The 19,790-nt window shown below is 37.8% G+C and overlaps 1 protein-coding gene across 1 annotated transcript in view; it reads right to left on the bottom strand.

Moving 5' to 3' along the window:
- SPEF2 (sperm flagellar 2) overlaps window positions 1-19,790 on the bottom strand; it is a 167,731-nt gene that overhangs the window by 75,195 nt on the left and 72,746 nt on the right. Inside the window, 4 exon segments of the mRNA XM_066244327.1 lie at window positions 1,337-1,494; window positions 2,526-2,634; window positions 15,415-15,671; window positions 18,017-18,120. Of these exon segments, the coding sequence (XP_066100424.1) occupies window positions 1,337-1,494; window positions 2,526-2,634; window positions 15,415-15,671; window positions 18,017-18,120 (628 nt within the window).

Raw genomic sequence — 19,790 nt, 5'->3', positions numbered from 1 at the left:
TTCCCTGTGCATATTTAGTACACAGACATATTTAAAAAGACAGAAATGAGACTCTTTCATATGAAACCTGTCTTTTCCTAATTATTATGGTCATTTTTTTTCACATCAGAATATATATAAAAGCACTACATCCTTTTATTTTTTTTAACAGTGTACTAAGTAAATGTTTAGTATATCAACAATAAAATATTTGTTAAATTAATTAACTGATTGAACTGTAAATCTGAAATACGTGGCTGTTCAGTCTGTTCATGTAATCAGTAATTAGAATGTGAAATCTTTAGGAAATGTTGAAGTGAGTCTCATTGATGAGAAAAACAAATCAATTCTAACCTGGAGATGTTTGAGGTTACCACTTGGAACCAGTCTGGTTTTGTCACACAACCAGGATTCTGAGATGGTTGTGGGTGGTTTGTCCCTCCTCTCAGCCTAATGTTTGATGGCCAAATGACATGGGGAGCCTCTTAAATAATGTATGGATTGGTTTTCATATTGTCAGAAAGCTGACATTGAGATACAGGAGCATGTCTTTCTAAGTGTGAGGTCCAGGTCCCTTGGTGATAATGGTTTATATGAGGTACTATTTTGGCATCAGTTAACTGGTACATTATGGTAGTCAGGTCACACATCTAGTGGCCGGAGACAGCTTGCTCTGAAGGCAGTTTTAGAATCCTGGGGATATTAACTTTGACCATTTTCTATTATACCAAGAAACTGCAGTTGCCAATATAATTAGGGAAAACTGATACAAGGGAACATTTCTCAAATTATTCCCAAGGGAAGAATTACAATGTAAATCTGGCATTGGCAAACAGAGGAGTTTCGCATTTCTTTCAGTAACAAATTCCAATAATACTACGAAATGTGGATGGGCATTATTATTGGTTAGATAAAGGATGAAGGAGATTAGGATGGCTGGATTTGGGCAATATATATTCTAGAAGCAGGCATGTAAATGAGTTGTTAATAATCAATAAATTTATACCAACGCAAGAAGATTGGTGAAAATAAACTGCTTGTATCTACATCCAAAAGAGAGAAGTTTCTCACTGTTTCTTTGTAGGGGTATGGTTAACAGATCCACATCTTTACCCTTCTCTAGAACATCCTTAATTGTAACTCTGCTATTTTTATTTTCATATAAAAACAATGCTTTCAGTAAGAGGATCTCTTTTGATTAGATTAAAATATAATAAAACAAGGAGAACATATTTTATTTAAAAACATTTGTGGCAAAAACCTAAAATCAGAGGTAGAAGACATTTGCAGATAGTATAATCCCCCAAAAAGAGAATGTTGTGGTCATAAGCTCAAAACTATAAAGAAATATAATTACCTTTATTCTCCTTTTTTACTATTTCATCCATAAACATTTCTTTTATTTTTTGGTATAAGGACTCTTTATCTACTTCAGCATTGATTTTTATCAGAATATTTTCTGGTTCTGTGAACCATTGTTCCAATAAAGGCCAGTTGTCCAAGAAACCTGTAATTCTACAAAATCAAAATATTATATAAATACTACAAACTGATGGAAATTATTTGGGTAACAGTAAGCGTGACTGACCTGATGTACATAATGAAAAAACAAGCCGCTCATATAGTTAAATCTAAAAGCCCAACGTTATGAATTCTATAGGCGATGGAAGAACAATCATTTTAAAGAAGAAATTATTTAATGCCATCAAGCCATATTTTTGAGGTATATGAAAGATGAAAAGATTTGAAAATGGAATCATTTCAGGAAAGCTTCAGTAGCGATTCCGTTTTCTAAGTGAAATTCTCAGGAAACACCCTGCACACTCGTGGTAGAGTCACTGAACACACTTTTGATGGTAGCGTCAGCCTGAGCCACCTAAGTCACCTACTCTTTTCTCTAGAGATAGAAATTGATGAGATCTTTGAGTAAGTGTGGACGGTTCAGTCCTATTTGCTTCATTCAGATATATCCTTGAAACTTTCCTGTCCTCCCTGAGAGTTGACAGGCTGAATGTCGCTCAAATTATTTGTCCTTGGCTCACTGTATATTTTTGGATTTCTCAGAGTTTCATAAAATTGTCTTAATTTTCTTTCCCAATGAACAAATTGTATACAACCCCAAAAATAGTTTCTTTCTATCTTTTTATATTTTTTAATAAAGTTTAACTTCATTTTAGCAAAACAGAAGTAGTTTTAGGACCACAGTCTGTAGTTGGATGCCTAGCTCTTTGAAATTTCACAGTCTTCATTGGCATTTGCTGAATAGGGGCTGAATTAGGATTCCATACAATAAACTTGTAAGTTCATGTAACCACAGAGGGAAGTGTTGCCTGATCTCATTCTTTCCTCCCAGGTTATGATGACTAGTGCTCTGACTACGAAAGCAAGCACGTAAATACTTCATTTATCATCAAAGCTACTTAGTTTTATTTGTAAAAGATTGAATGTTAGGAAATAGGTCTTTTTCCTAGGTCTGATGAGCCTAAAGTGACTAACCGTCAGTCTGTTCGAAAGACAAGAAGCAGGACACTGAATTTTAAACTAACCTATGATGTATTTGGTCTCTTAAATTCTGGTCATCATCCATATCTTGGCTTTTAGCAGCAACATGTTGATTGATATCTTCTTCAGAAATTGCAGTTGAAAATGCTTCAGCTATGATATGAAAATTACTTAATTAGATTAGTTGCCAAACCAAAGTTCCAGTAGCACCGCTAAAATGTACTGATGCAAAAAAGTCATATAGATTGGGTTCTGCCTTTGGTCCAAAATTACTTAAAATGTTTAATAAGATTTTGAGGCCCTGGCCAGTTCACTCAGTGGATAGAGCACTGGCCTGGCATATGGACATCCTGGGTTCAATTCCCAGTCAGGACATGCAAGAAAAGTGACCATTTGCTTCTCACCCCCCACCCCCATTCCTCTCTCTCTTCTCTCCTTCTTCCCTTCCCACAGCCAGTGGTTTAATTGGTTCAAGCATGGGCCCAGGGCACTGAGAATAGTTCAGTTGGTTGAAGTGTCAGCTGCAGGTGCTAAAAATAGCTCAGTTGATTTGAGCATCAGCCCCAGACAGGGGTTGCCAGTTGGATCCCAATCGGGGCACATGTGGGAGTCTATCTCATTATTTCCTCAGCTCTCACTTAAAAAAAATTAATTATTTAAAAATAAATAAAAATAATTTTGAAAGAGTGCAGTTTTGGGATGAGAATTTAATTTTTCTTGGAAATTGGAGAAAATGTGAAATATGACATTGAAGAGGAGTTGTGGTTTAAATGGAGAGGGTCCCTGGATTAACCATGAAGAGATGAGAATGAAAAATGATGGGTCATCGTGAATAACAAAGTAGTAAACAATTAGAAAATTACCACTGTGATGTGAACATTAAAATGAAATAACAGGGTGGACATAAAGTAAAATATGCATAAAGTTATTTATCAATATTACATTACAATAAAATAAAGTAATTTATCTTTCTTTCTCGACTGTATGATATTTCTCTGTAGAATAAATATAAAGGAAAAGACCACAAGAGACCAAGAACAATAACAAAAACAATCGCAACGGCTCTGATTGAGTCTTATTCAGGATTAATAGTACAAAATCCAGAATATTCATGAATTTAAAATAAATGAAAAATGAGAAAGAGGGAAACATTCTTGAACTAGATTAAAAAAAAACAGAATTATTCAGTCAATGCAAGAGAACATGGAAGAGTGAATTAATTACATAATAGTGTTCAAAAAACTGAAGTACCCTCACAGGATACAGAAATCAATTGTTTTTTGTCTATATTAATAGCAGAAAAGGGAAATGAGTTTAGAATACAGAATAATGTTTTTAGGTTATTTATAAAACCCAAAGATTACTGACATCAGTAATGTGTAATTGAAGAAAATTGCAGGAGCTTTTCTCAGGAGATGCCGTCATGCACCATCTCCTGGTCACTTTCTCATATCTGTCAAGGATTTCAGCGCATGAATAAGCAGTCCTCTCTCCCCAGCCCCACTCTGGCATTAGGCCCTTGCCTTTCTACTTCTGTCACTCACTACCATGGCCACATCCTGGATTTTGTACTACTACAATGTAGTATTTGGAATCATCTTTTAGAAAGTGTGGTCACCTTGAATGGCTCCATCTCTGCAATCTTAATGATTTCTACTCCTATTATCTGTCCAACACTCCCATATAGCCATTGAGTCTCTCCAATATCAGCCAGTCCTTAAACAATCTTTTCCTCCAAACTACCAGCATTATCCTGACTTCACTTATCTTCTTGCAAACCAGAATTACATAGGTGAACCCTTCAACTCCTCTCCCTTGTTTAATAACTTCAATTTCTGTGTCTTTCGGCTACACCAGCCCTGGACGATATTGATCTCTTTTTCCAAGACTTACACTAATACAGGTAAACATCTTTGAAAAAAAACCACAAAAACCTGGAGCTTGCAACCTCACTAATTCCCTGGCTTAAAAATCACCTGAGCTCTTTTCTCAACTAAATACAGAAAAGAATTCTAAAGAAGCCAAGACTCTTAAACAAATGTAAAATGACTTAACTCTTCACTTAATGAGGGAACCAGTAAGACGTTAATGAATGAAAAGCTAGTTACTTAGTATAGAGCAATGTAGTATTTGGAATCATCTTTTAGAAAGTGTGGAAATAAATTGTACGTTGATTGAAAAATTTATTTGCATGTCTGTGAACAAGACTGATTTGAATTACTATCAATTTCCTACAACTTGTAGAGTTACAGAAGAGCCAATAAAAGACACAGACCCCTATGGAATCAGATATTCCAAAGGGTTCATTAGATAAAACTCAGCCTTCTGTTGAAAGGATATCCAATGTTCTTGAATGCATTTTAATGTCTTCCACAATTTTCTGATATATATGTATTTGCTACATGCATGTTATCATGTGTCAGATTCTGTCCTACATGTTTAACTTTTTATCTCATTTGATACCTGTGATATTAATATATAATAAATATATATTTGGTCTTTGGATCCTGACACAGAGTTTAGAAATCCTTGTAGTATCTTGAGTGGTAAGAGTGAGAAGAGCATTTTGGAAGGAGTTGTTGTTGAGAATTTATTTAATCTCATCTAAGTCATTCTAATGTGACTCATTCTGCTCCAATTCTGAAACCATATTTTCCTTTCATAAGCATATAAATCTTAACTGTTCTCAAGTATATTCAAGCCAAGAAAAATATAAAAGGTACTTGAGTTCATGAGATTTCTTCTGGGGAACAAGTAGGGGCTTCAATAGCAAGCTACTGTACCTTTGACTCAATTTCTGTTTATCTTTTTTTGCTTGTTTATTAAATATTAGTTTTGGGTGTACAGCTAAGTGGTTAGACAATCATATACTTTACTTAGTGTCCCCCTGATATTTCCAGTACCCACTTGGCACCATCCATAATTATTACAATATTATTGACTATATTCCCTATGCTGTACTTTAAAACCCCATGACTATTATGTAAGTACCAGTTTGTGCTTCTTAGTCCCTTCACCTCTTTCACCCAGTGCCCCAATGCCTTTTCCCTCTGGTAACCATGAGTCGGTTCTCTGTACCTATGAGTCTGCTTCAGTTTTATTTACTTTGTTCTTTAGAGTCTACAAATAAGTAAAATCATATGGTATTTTTTCTCCCTCTGACTGACATATTTCACTGAGTATAATACTCTCTAAGTCCATCCATGCTGTCACAAATAGTAAGATTTCATTCTTTTTAATGGCTGAATAGCATTCCATTGTATATGTTACCACAGCTTTCTTATCCACTCATCTATTGATGGACATTTGGGTTGCTTCCGTAGCTTGGCTATTGTAAATAATGTTGCAATGAACATAAGGGTGCATATATTCTTTTGAATTGGTGTTTTGGATTTCTTTGGATAAATCCTCAGAAGTGGAATCACTGGGTCATAAGTCAGGTCCATTTTTGATCTTTGAAGAAACTCCATAACTGTCTGCCACAGCAGCCGCACTAGTCTGCATCCCCACCAATGGTGTAGGAGGATGCCCTTTTCTCCACATCCTTGACAACGCTTGTCATTTGTGGAGTTATTCAAAATCATTCTGACAGGTATGAGGCGATATAGTGGTTTTAATTTTCATTTCTCTGACTATAAGTGATGTTGAACATCTTTTCTTTTTTTTTTTTTTTATTAATTTTAATGGGGTAACATTGATCAATCAGGGTACACAGTTTTAGAGAAAACATCTCCAGGTTATTTTGACATTTGATTATGTTGCATACCCATCACCCAAAGTTAAATTGTTTACCGTCACCTTCTGTCTGGTTCTCCTTGTGCCCCTCCTCTCCCTCCCCTCCCTCCCCCACCCCATAACCATCACACTCTTGTCCATGTCTCTGAGTCTCGTTTTTATGTCCCACCTATGTATGGAATCATATAGTTCTTAGTTTTTTCTGATTTACTTATTTCATTCAGTATAATGTTATCAAGATCCATCCATTTTGTAGTAAATGTTCCGAAGTCATCATTTCTTTTTCTTTTTTTTCTTTTTTAAATAATTTTATTTTTTTAATGGGGTGACATCAATAAATCAGGATACATATATTCAAAGATAACAAGACCAGGGTATCTTGTCATTCAATTATGATGCATACCCGTCACCCAAAGTCAGATTGTCCTCTGTCACCTTCTATCTTGTTTTCTTTGTGCCCCTCCCCCTCCCCCTTTCCCTCTCCCATTCCCCCCTCCCCCCCGTAACCACCACACTCTTATCAATGTGTCTTAGTTTCACTTTTATGTCCCACCTACGTATGGAATGATGCAGTTCCTGGTTTTTTCTGATTTACTTATTTCGCTTTGTATCATGTTATCTAGATCCCACCATTTTGCTGTAAATGTTCCGATGTCATCATTTCTTATGGCTGAGTAGTATTCCATAGTGTATATGTGCCACATCTTCTTTATCCAGTCATCTATTGACGGGCTTTTTGGATGTTTCCATGTCCTGGCCACTGTGAACAATGCTGCAATAAACATGGGGCTGCATGTGTCTTTACGTATCAATGTTTCTGAGTTTTGGGGGTATATACCCAGTAGAGGGATTGTTGGGTCATAAGGTAGTTCTATTTTCAGTTTTTTGAGGAACCACCATACTTTCTTCTATAATGGTTGTACTACTTTACATTCCCACCAACAGTGTATGAGGGTTCCTTTTTCTCCACAGCCTCTCCAACATTTGCTATTACCTGTCTTGCTAATAATAGCTAATCGAACAGGTGTGAGGTGGTATCTCATTGCTGTTTTGATTTGCATTTCTCTAATAGCTAATGAAGATGAGCATCTTTTCATATATCTGTTGGCCATTTGTATTTCTTCCTGGGAGAAGTGTCTGTTCATATCCTCTTCCCATTTTTTTATGGGATTGTTTGTTTGTTTGTTGTTGAGTTTTATGAGTTCTTTGTATATTTTGGATATTAGGCCCTTATCTGAGCTGTTGTTTGAAAATATCATTTCCCATTTAGTTGGCTTTCTGTTTATTTTGTTATCAGTTTCTCTTGCTGAGCAAAAACTTCTTAGTCTGATGTAGTCCCATTCATTAATTTTTGCCTTCACTTCTCTTGCCATTGGAGTCAAATTCATAAAATGCTCTTTAAAACCCAGGTCCATGAGTTGAGTACCTATGTCTTCTTCTATGTACTTAATTGTTTCAGGTCTTATGTTTAGATCTTTGATCCATTTTGAGTTAATTTTTGTACAGGGGGAGAGACTGTAGTCCAGTTTCATTCTTTTGCATGTGGCTTTCCAGTTTTCCCAGCACCATTTATTGAAGAGGCTTTCTTTTCTCCATTGTGTGTTGTTGGCCCCTTTATCAAAAATTATTTGACTATATATATGTGGTTTTATTTCTGGACTTTCTATTCTGTTCCATTGGTCTGAGTGTCTATTTTTCTGCCAATACCATGCTGTTTTGATTGTCGTGGCCCTATAATATAGTTTGAAGTCAGGTATTGTAATGCCCCCAGCTTCATTCTTTTTCTTTAGGATTGCTTTGGCTATTCGGGGTTTTTTATAGTTCCATATAAATCTGATGATTTTTTGCAATATTTCTTTAAAAAACGTCATTGGAAGTTTGATGGGAATTGCATTGAATTTGTATATTGCTTTGGGTAATATAGCCATCTTGATTATATTTATTCTTCCTAGCCAAGAACAAGGTATATTCTTCCATCTCATTATATCTTTTTCAATTTCCCTTAACAATGGTTTATAGTTTTCATTATATAAGTCCTTTACATTCTTTGTTATGTTTATTCCTAAGTATTTTATTTTTTTTGTTGCAATCGTGAAGGGGATTATTTTTTTGAGTTCCTTCTCAGTTGTTTCATTGTTGGCATATAGAAAGGCTATTGACTTCTGAATGTTAATTTTGTATCCTGCGACCTTACTGTATTGGCTTATTGTTTCTAGTAGTCTTTTTGTGGATTCTTTGGGGTTTTCGATGTATAGGATCATATCATCTGCAAAAAGTGATACCTTTACTTCTTCTTTTCCGATATGGATGCCTTTTATTTCTTTGTCTTGTCTGATTGCTGTGGCGAGAACCTCTAGTACCACATTAAATAAGAGTGGAGAGAGTGGACAACCCTGTCTTGTTCCTGATTTAAGGGGGAAAGCCTTCAGTTTAGTGCCATTTAATATGATGTTAGCTGATGGTTTATCATATATGGCCTTTATCATGTTGAGATATTTTCCTTCTATACCCATTTTGTTGAGAGTCTTAAACATAAAATTGTGTTGTATTTTTTCGAAAGCCTTTTCTGCATCTATTGATAGGATCATGTGGTTTTTGTTCTTTGTTTTGTTGATATGGTGTATTACGTTAACCGTTTTACGTATGTTGAACCATCCTTGAGATTCTGGGATGAATCCCACTTGATCATGATGTATTATTTTTTTAATATGTTGTTGTATTCGATTTGCTAGTATTTTGTTTAGTATTTTAGCATCTGTATTCATTAGAGATATTGGTCTGTAGTTTTCTTTTTTTGTGCCATCCTTGCCTGGTTTTGGTATGAGGGTTATGTTGGCCTCATAAAATGTGTTTGGAAGTATTGCTTCTTCTTCAATTTTTTGAAAGACTTTGAGTAGAATAGGAACCAAGTCTTCTTTGAATGTTTGATAAAATTCGCTGGTATAGCCGTCAGGGCCTGGACTTTTATTTTTGGGGAGGTTTTTAATGTTTTTTTCTATTTCTTCTCTACTGATAGGTCTGTTTAGGCTTTCTGCTTCTTCTTGACTCAGTCTAGGAAGGTTGTATTGTTCTAGGAATTTATCCATTTCTTCTAGGTTGTTGAATTTAGTGGCATAAAGTTTTTCATAGTATTCTACAATAATTCTTTGTATATCTACGGTGTCCGTGGTGATTTCTCCTCTTTCATTTTGGATTTTGTTTATATGAGTTCTTTCTCTTTTTTCCTTGGTAAGTCTTGCCAAGGGTTTGTCAATTTTGTTGATCTTTTCAAAGAACCAGCTCCTTGTTCTATTAATTTTTTCTATAGTTTTTCTGTTCTCTAATTCATTTATTTCTGCTCTGATTTTATTATCTCCTTTCTTCGGCTGGTTTTGGGTTGTCTTTGTTCTTCTTTTTCTAGTTCCTTAAGGTGAGAAGTTAAGTGGTTCACTTGGGCTCTCTCTTATTTGTTCATATATGCCTGAAGCGATATGAACTTCCCTCTTATCACTGCTTTTGCTGCATCCCATAGATTCTGATATGTCGTATTGTCATTTTCATTAGTCTGTATATATCTTTTGATCTCTGCACTTATTTCTTCTTTGACCCATTCATTTTTTAAAAGTATGTTGTTTAGTTTCCACATTTTTGTGGGATTTTTTTCCTCTTTTTTGCAGTTGAATTCTAGTTTCAAGGCTTTATGATCAGAAAATATGCTTGGTACAACTTCAATTTTTCTGAATTTGCTGATGTTGTTTTTGTGGCCCAACATATGGTCAATTCTTGAGAATGATCCATGTACACTGGAGAAAAATGTATACTCAGTCACTTTGGGATGAAATGTCCTGTAGATGTCTATCATATCCAGGTGCTCTAGTGTTTTGTTTAAGGCCACTATGTCTTTGTTGATTCTCTGTTTGGATGACCGATCTAGAGCCGTCAGTGGTGTATTGAGGTCTCCAAGTATGATTGTATTTTTGTCAGTTTTTGTTTTAAGATCAATAAGTAGCTGTCTTATATATTTTGGTGCTCCTTGGTTTGGTGCATATATATTAAGAATTGTTATGTCTTCTTGATTCAGTGTCCCCTTAGACATTATGAAATAGCCATTTTTATCTCTGAGTACTTTTCCTGTCTTGTAGTCAGCATTATCCGATATGAGTATTGCTACACCTGCTTTTTTTTGGATGTTATTTGCTTGGAGTATTGTTTTCCAGCCTTTCACTTTGAATTTCTTTTTATCCTTGTTACTTAGATGAGTTTCCTGTAGGCAGCATATGGTTGGATTTTCTTTTTTAATCCATTCTGCTACTCTGTGCCTTTTTATTGGTGAGTTTAATCCATTTACATTTAGTGTAATTATTGATACTTGTGAGTTCCCTATTGCCATTTTATATCTTGCTTTCTGTTAGTTTTGTGTCTTGTTTGATCCTTCTCTTTCGTTTTTCTATCTTTTGTTTTTATTTGGTTGTATTCCATACATCTTTCCTCTGTTGCTATCTTTTTTTATCTCATGTGCTTCTGTGGTAGTTTTTTCAATGGTGGTTACTTTTGAGTAATGAAAAGGGTCCCTACCCTGTTCATTGTAGCAAACTATTTTGTGAGTACTTTTGCACTCCATCGTCCTTTGCTACTGTTAATCTCCATCTTCTCCCCCCTCTTTCTTTTTGTTGTTGTCACAGTTTAAATTTGGTTTTATTGTGTTCTTCTTGGAGCTTTTACTTGTGGCTCTGTTTTTTTTTTGTTCTTTGTATCTGATTGGAGAACCCCCTTTAGTAATTCCTGGAGTGGGGGTTTTCTGATGATAAATTCCCTCATCTTTTCTGTATCTGTGAATGTTTTTATTTCTCCTTCATATTTGAAGGATAGCTTTGATGGGTATAGTATTCGTGGCTGAAAGTTTCTCTCTTTCAGGAGAGAATATTGGGGTCCACTCTCTTCTAGCTTGTAGAGTTTCTGCTGAGAAATCTGATGATAATCTAATGGGCCTTCCTTTATATGTTGTATTCTTCTTTTCCCTGGCTGCCTTGAGAATTTTTTCTTTGCTGTTGGTTTGTGTCAATTTCATTATGATATGCCTTGGAGTAGGTTTGTTGGGGTTACGAAAACTCAGTGTTCTGTTTGCTTCTTGAATTTGAGGCTTTAGTTCTTTCCACAGGCTTGGGAAGTTCTCATCTATTATTTGTTTGAGTATGTTCTCCATTCCATTTTCTCTCTCTTCTCCCTCTGATATACCTATTATTCTTATGTTATTCTTTTTGATGGAGTCAGATAATTCTTGTAGGGCTATCTCATTTTTTTTAATTTTTGAGTCTCTTTCTTCTTCTCTCTGTTGTGCCTCAAGTTGCTTGTCTTCTATTTCACTAATCCTCTCTTCTATCTGACCTGTTCTATTAGCTAAGCTTGTTACTTCGTTTTTCAGCTCGTGAATTGAGTTTTTCATCTCTGTTTGATTTGTCTTTATAGTTTCAATTTCTTTGGACATATATTCTTTGTGTTCATTGAGTTGTTTTCTGAGCTCCCTAAATTGCCTTTCTGTGTTTTCTTGTATATCTCGGAGGATTTTTAGTATTTCTATCTTGAATTCTCTGTCATTTAGCTCCAAGGTTTCCAATATATTAAATTTTTTCTCCATAGATTTTCCCTCATCTAGCTGTGTTACCTCTCTTTCTTTTGTATCCATGATATTCGATTTTCTCTTCCTTAATGGCATCTGAGGGTGGTTTTGTTGATAGTATTAATGAGATTTAATAAAGAATAAAAAGTTAAAAAATAAAAAATCAAAAAGAGTTGTTTTTTTTAAAAAAAAATTAATAATGAAATAAAGAAAAATAAAATAATAATTTTTAAAAAAAGGAAAATTTTCCCCCCCTCCTTTTTTCCTCTCCTCTCCCTTTTTTCTTGAGAAAATCTTGTGGTGAACTGTGAATTATAACAAACAATGCCTGTGATGGAGGTCCTGAATTGGGGAAAACTAATAAAGGGGCAAAAAAAAAAAAAAAAGAAAAGAAAAGGAAAAAAAAAAAGGGGGGGGGGCGGTATGGACCCACAAAAAGCAAATAAGGAAAAAATTTGGGTCAAGAATAAAATGATTTGCTTTTAGGTGTGGTGTTGTCTAAGAGTTATGATGAGAGGAATAAGAGAACAGAAAAATGGGGGGACAAATTAAAAAAATACTATTGTATTTAGTGGAACAAGAACTAGATAAAATGGAGGGGCAGGCATGGGAGCACTGCTAGTGAGTTAAAAAGGTGAAATAAAAAACCCCCAAAATGCCACAAACATAAGTTTGAGTCCCAGATAAGATAATTTGTTTGTTATTGAGGTTTGAATGAGAGGAGATGTAAAGGAGAAAGGAAGAAACTAATATAGAGGGAGAAAAGAAAGAGAGAGAGAGAGAAAAAGAGGGAACCACTAAAAGAAGATAAAAGGAGAGAGAGAGAGAGAGTTAAGGGTTTTGGAGTGCAACCCTCATAGAGAGAAAGGAAGAGGAGAAAAAAGATAATGGGAGATGTAACACTTATGGGTAGTGTAGTTCAAGGAGAGGAGAGAGTAAGACCGGCAGAGAGTTAATCGTCCAAATTGGAGGAGGAAAAAAAGTATCAAGAATGAAGATAAGAGAAACAAACGAACAAATATAATAAAATGGGATAGGTTATAAAGTCTGCAGATTATTCTTGATTTTGAGAGGTTATCTTCTCTTTTTTTCTTTTCTCTCCCTCTTCCTTGTCGGTGACTCTGTACCCCAGGTTCTGCCCCTTTGGCACGCTCAGGTAGAGGTTTGCAGTTGATAAGTCTCTATGGCAATGTCATGTATTGTGCTTTAGTCTCGTTGGGAGTCAAGGCTCATTAGCTTTCATAGGCTCCAACAGTGAGAGAGTCCGTGTTCCTGGAGCCTTTCTCCTAGTCTTTCCTTCCTCAATTAGTAGCCTGATAATCCAGCTATGGGGTTGTTGCTGCCTCTGACTGGATAGTAAGAGGCTCAAAGAGCTGGCAACTCCCCACTCTATTTCCACTCAGCACAGGGCTCTGGGTAAGGCTCAGTCAGTCAGAGCTGCTAGCATAATCAGGCAGGGTTTCCGCCCACTCAAAGACCTCTGGTTCTGCCACTCTGTCCGGTAACACAGGCGGGCGCCCACTTCCGAGGTGCTTGGAGGAAACTCTCATTCACTATCTGCGTGCGCAGACCAAGATATCCGGCCAGCAGTCTCACGCTCTGAGTGAAACCCCCAACCGAATGGAAATTTGCAGCGCTGGAATTCGCTCTCGCTCCGTCCCCGTGCGCGGCTTTTGCAAGGCGCTGGGGCGGCCTGAGATTCCGCTTTTGCCCACACAAAGGCCCCTGACTCTGCCCCTCTGTGCGATAACACGGGCGCGCCCTGCCGAGGCACTCGGAGGAATCGCTCACTACCTATCTGCGCGCGCACACCAGGATATGAGGCCGGCCGCGTTTCCCTGAGTGAAACCCTCACCAGCACGGAAAATTTCCACCGTTGGAATTAGTTCTCGCTCCCTCCCGTGCGCGTCTTTCCCAGGGCGCTGGTTTGCCCAGAGATTCTGCTTTCGGCCCACAGAAAGGCCTCTGACCCTGCCTCTCTGTGGGGCAACATGGACACCCACTTCTGGGGCTTAGGAAGAGATCTCTCGCCCACTAACTGCGCACCAACCAGGAGAACGGGTAAATGGCTGCCCCGCTTGTCTTTCTTTGTTTGGGTTTGGCGCTAGTGTTAGCTTGTATTGCCCGGCTTGCCACAGGAACAGTTTTTCCTCCGCTAGGATCTCCGTGCCACAGCCTGGTTCGGCCTTTTGTGCGCGGCCTGGATGTATTCACCCCCTTTGCCCGCCTCAGTTTCTATATTCACAGTTACCAGAGAAAGCCGCCCTGTTTAGGTTAGTGAGGAAGGCGGAGCATTTCTTACTCCCTATTTCCTTCAGGATTTGGTTATATATTTAGCCAATTTTTCACTCGACCATACCTTCGGGTGTATTGTGAAGCATCTGGAGGCTCCAAGTATAGGTTTTTCTGTTTCTGGTTGAAGATCTTGTTGAGTTTTGGGGGAGATTTATCGGTATCGCTTCCTACTCCGCCATTACTCTGACGTCATCTCCCTGAACATCTTTCATATGTCTATTGGCCATTGGTAAGTCCTCTTTGGAGAAGTGTCTATTCAGGTCCTTTGTCTATTTTTAATTGAATTGCTTGGGTTTTTTATATTTTTTATAATTATTTTTTTATTTTGGTGTGGTGTTGAGTTTTAGAAGTTATTTATAAATTTTGGATATTTACCTCTTATCACTTGTGTCTGTGAATATGTTCTCTCATTTAGTAGAATGGGAACATCTTTTGTTATTCATAATAAGCCCCTTTTAGCCTTATCTGATTTGTGCTAATGAGGTGACTCTTAGAGTTTAGGGTTTGGTTGCTACAGTAATCAACGAGGTGATTAGAGGGCTGGAACTTTTAGCCCACCCTGTGATCTCTTAGGCAGAAGAGGGCGCTAGGGACTGAGCTAATCACCAATGCCCAATGACTTAATCGACATGCTACATAATTGAACCTCCATAAAAACTCTGAAGAAGGACTTTAAGAGCTTCTGGGTTGGCAAATGTTTCCACATGTTGGGAGGATGGTGCCCGCCTAGCTTCACAGGGACTCTCCCCGACCCTGCCCTATGTACCTCTTCATCTGGCTGTTCGTCTTATCCTTTATAATATTCATTAAAATAAATCAATAATAGTAAATAAAGTATTTTCCCGAGTCCCCTGAGCCATTTATCAAACTTGAGGAAGGGTCAAGAAAATCCTCACATTTGTAGTCAAGTCAGACAGAAATGCTGGTAACCAGAGCATCCACTACTGCCGCTTAACATCTGTAATGAGGGCAATTTTGTGGGACTGAGTCTGCACTAACTCCAGGTAGGTAGTGCCAGAAAAGAATTCAATTTTAGGATACTCAGCATCTAAAGAAATTTAAACAATAAGAAAGCCTGACCTGTGGTGGTGCAGTGGATAAAGCGTCAGCCTGGAAACGCTGAGGTTGCTGGTTCAAAACCCTGGGCTTGCCTGGTCAAGGCACATATGGGAGTTGATGCTTCCTGCTCCTCCCCCCTTCCCTCTCTCTCTTTCTCTCTCTCCCCTCTCTATAATGAATAAATAAAATCTTAAAAAAATAAAATAAAGAAAGAAGAAAAAAGAAAAGAAAGAAAGTGTCCAACTTACCCATGGTATCACTCATGCGATCCAATGAGGAAATATCTGAAATAGCTAATAACATGACAAAATCAAAAGCAGCAGGGGGGAGAGGTACTTCTTTGGCAGTGGTAGGATCGACAGCCAGTGTGGATATCTGTGCTTTCTTTGCCTCCAGCTCTAAGAGGTCTCTGTTGCAGCCTGTGAGAGCTTCCTCCAGAAGCTTTGCTTGGTTTAATGTCATTGGAAAGCCATCGAGCACCCAGCCTTGATCCACAGGTATCTGACTAAATCGAATACGGACAAACCATGAACATTTTGGTAGACACAGTACTTTGGAAATAATAATGCAATGAATCTTGCCTTTTTCTTTCAATTCCATGACAATGTCCTCCTGTATAAATTTTAATTCTTTACAGCTAAATTTAGGTTAACTAATCATTCACTTGTTTACAATCCTTCTGTGGGTGCCTGATGCCCTCCATGTCGATTCCAGAGGCCATGACATGGAATTTAAAACTAATTGGACACAACTAACTTACCTATTGCATCTTCATGTTCACAATTGTGAACCACCTACTTCAAACAAGCTGATCTCCTCAGTGTTATGTGAGTATGAATTAGTATGAACTGCATTTTCTAGCTTGTGTTCATAGGCAGCTTCTCCTTTGAACTTATTTCGTCATCTACACACAGTGGAATTACACACCTCACACAGTGGTTATAAAAATGAACTGAAATGATGCATTTTAAAACCAGCACAGAGGTTAGCACATAGTGGATACTCACTGTACCCACCTGGGAAATTCTTCCTACCCGATCCCAAACCAGCGCGAGACATCACGACTGACTGAACTCCGGCTCTCACTCGCTTCCCCATACAACTGGTAATTATTATATTTTGACTTAGAAAAAAATGCAAGTGAGTCTTATTTATCTCAATTAAATTATAAGGTGGGGAAGGACCTTCACTGCAGCATCCTCTACAGAGAATGGGTGCTCCAAGAATTATTTTAGTTCTTTAAATTGGAAATCAATGTGAAAAGGGCATAAACTTCAACTTTGCCCTGCTAAACCTCTACATTAGGCAAAGTTGAGATGTGGCGTTTGGATTAAAAGTTATGAACTTGTTTCTTTCTCTGTTAGAACTACAAAGAGCGGGAAAAGACCGCATTTTTGCTTTTCTAACTTGTCCAGGGCTTGGTAAAGCCCTCTGCACAGCATGGGTTTGCCGATTCATTGGTTTAAGACGGAGAAGTTTCTTGAGCCCCGTATCCAGGTCTGGGTGACCTCTCCTCCATGCACAGTCTCAGGAGCTGCTTCAGCGGGAGGAGGAGGTCAGGGTGAGGACACATGGAGCAAGAACACCTGTGCTTTGGCTCTGGCTACATAACTAACCGGATAAGTGACTGGACTGCCTCACTGGACTACCAGGTGCCTCTCTTTCCTCATTGAAGAAGATGGGTTTGGACTAGAAGAAAGGATTTCAACAGCAGCCTCTGCAGGTGCCTCGGGGCAAGGGGGTTGTGGGATGGCGGTGGAGTTCTGATGGTGGTGCAGGACACACCGGCTCCACTGAAGCCAAAGCTAAGATCTGCTTCATAGCTGATTGTTTTTCATATGCAATTATTTTTAACCAAGGATTCTCATAGATACAACATATTTCATGCCAGTTCTGAGAAATGTTACTAGTAGAATGAGACCACTTCCAGCTCTGGGAGGGGTGGAGGGAGCATCCTTGTGACCGGTTTCTTCGGTGACGCACTCAAGGAGCAATTGTTCCAAGATGCATCACACCTGAGAGGCAGCTTCAGTCTCCAATGAGGCCTCAGGAACACACGAAAGGGAGTCCACCCCAGAGGAAGAGCACAGCTTCCCGACAGCCTCCTTCTCTTGCCCGTCGATCTGTCTCCCACACAGTTAGCAACCCGAACTCTCTTTCTTCGCCCAACCAAGCTCTCCAAGCTCTTTCACAGCAGCTTTTTGATTTTTTATTTCATCCTGCTATGCCTCCCTCATCTCTTTATAATACAGATCAACTGAGCTTTTATGGCTTCTTTAACTTGGCCTTTTTCTGTATTATGAAAAAGGGTTGAGAAGAGTCCTTCATCCTTTGAAAGGAGGAAGATTACAGAATTATAGCCTACTTTGACTTTTCTTCATCCCCTATCACATGTCACCTCTGTGCAAAGCACATAATTATTTCTCGCCCGTGCAACTCGTCCTCACTGCCTTCCAACCCATCGCTGCCCAGTCTTTGGGTCCCTGGGTTCACCCCCTCCCTCTGAAACACAAAATAAGGAAGGATATTGTCTTGTGAGCCCACAGTTAGGGTCTCTCCCCTCCATAATCTGTCCCTAGGCTTTTCCAAGTAGTATGTGATTTCTCCTTGGATATCCCACACAAAATAAAAACAGATCTGAATTAACATCTGGGCAAATAAAGTCATAGTTGGTAAAGAGGGAAATGAAATAGAGGCTTGTGAATCACAAAAAAAAATCTTGATCTTGCTGTCTGGTTTATGTCATAAGGAGTATTCATTTGACATTAAGAATAATAATATCTCTACATTATTTTTATACATCTCTATATGACAAGGAATATATTAAATAGATTCAAAAAGAATACATACTTAATAGCGTTTACCATGATGCTAACTAGCAGCGTGTCGGGAACACTCAGCCCCTTCTTCAGCAACTTCTCTGCTTTTGCACCAAGCTCAGCACGCGCAGTGAGCTGTGAAAATAAACAATGGATGGCAGAGTCCAGCTAATTTAAAGTTCAGATTCCAAATATTTGGAGAAAAAAAACATTACATGGTCATATTCTCCGGGAAGACACCGATTGTTTGTGACAGTAATAGTGTCAGCCAGCATTTAAGAAAAATGTGCATGCAGATTCTGAGGTTCCTTTTCTGTGGCTCCCTCCCTTCCAAGACCTTTTTCATTTTCAGCTTCTCAAACTTTATCCTTGAATACTTCAAATAAAACAGAATGAGGCTTTCTGCTTGAGTTCCAGCACCTGGCGTCATGCAGATGGGGCATGGCTCTTGTCCAGCGAAGCTCTCTTTATTCAGTGGTCAAATTCCATACATTTTCTGCCTGCTTTTTGCTGCTTGCTTGTTTGTTGCTTTGCCTTTTCCCCACCTGCTGTTGGCCCTCAAATAATAAGCTTCTCTATTTTGCCTAGCCTTAGAATGTTATCTGTAGAAGGCTAGTCCAACAAAGCTACAGGAACTTCTCTAGTGTCTATTCTTAATTCAGCTCCCAGAGTGAGCATTTTATAAGTCAAGTGATAAAACATCTCTACTTAAAACCCTGCAAAGACTCCCCCTTTTACTTCAAATGTCCTAGTCGCTGCCTGTGTGACCCTGGCTGACCGGGCTCTTCTCCCTTCCCGTGTGTCTCTCTAACCTCATCCCTTACTCCTCTTCCACCTTGATGCCATGTGCCTTTCTGCCTCACAGTTGTCATCCAGCTGTTCTTGCTGCCTGAAATGCTTCCCCAGACCCAGTGGGCTGACTCCATCTTTGTTCAATCTGCTTAAATCGCACCTTATCAAGGGGCTTACCCCATTAAGACAGCAGCCTTACTTTTTCGTGTGGTCCATGTCCCAGATCCTCTTACTCTACTCAACTCCACTTATTCTTTATAGATATCTAATATATCATAGAATTCATTTCTTTATGTGTTTGTGGCTTATTATCTGTCTTCCTCTATTAAAATGTAAACTTGATATGGTCCTGGAACTCGGTGTTTTTAGTTCAATGATACATCCCAAATCATCACAACAGTGTTTGAAACAAATTAGGCTCTTTGAACTGAATATGGAATTTGGGGAAATTGAAACTCATTAAATGTAAATACAAAAATATACTTGACATTCCTGATAATTTATATTTCAAATACATACAGTAAAAATGATAAGGCCTTGTATCACTTTCTCTAAACTCATTTCCCTCCCTCCATATTGGTCGTCATGCTTACAGTTTGGTATATATCCTTCCAAAACTTTTTCTTTTCTTATACAGTTTCAAAATCTAAAATATTTTAAAATTGTTTTCTATGAATTAAATTCATAAAAAGATAATGAAATGTAACAAAAATAAATGAAATTCCACTCGATTAATCTGGTCATTCTATTCAATGACAAAAGTGTTTCCATATATGGTAAAGCAATACAATATATGAAAATATTATTTCCATTAAAACAATAGTGAGTGAGTTGTAAATATTTTTTCAAGAGATTAATAAAATATTCTGTAGAGTCACAGATTAATGCTGGGAAAATTCTTTAAAGGTAAAGAGAGTCTGTAAGAAAATAAAAGTCATAAATTAAGTGGTAAAGAAAAACACATAAATATACATTTGTCATAAGTCTAAAATTAAAAAATGTGTTTACTTTCT

This window comes from Saccopteryx bilineata, chromosome 1, assembly GCF_036850765.1.
Source record: "Saccopteryx bilineata isolate mSacBil1 chromosome 1, mSacBil1_pri_phased_curated, whole genome shotgun sequence".
Classification (NCBI taxonomy): domain Eukaryota; kingdom Metazoa; phylum Chordata; class Mammalia; order Chiroptera; family Emballonuridae; genus Saccopteryx; species Saccopteryx bilineata.
The sequence above is the reverse complement of the archived record's forward strand: the minus strand, read 5'-3'. Positions and strand labels throughout refer to the sequence as shown.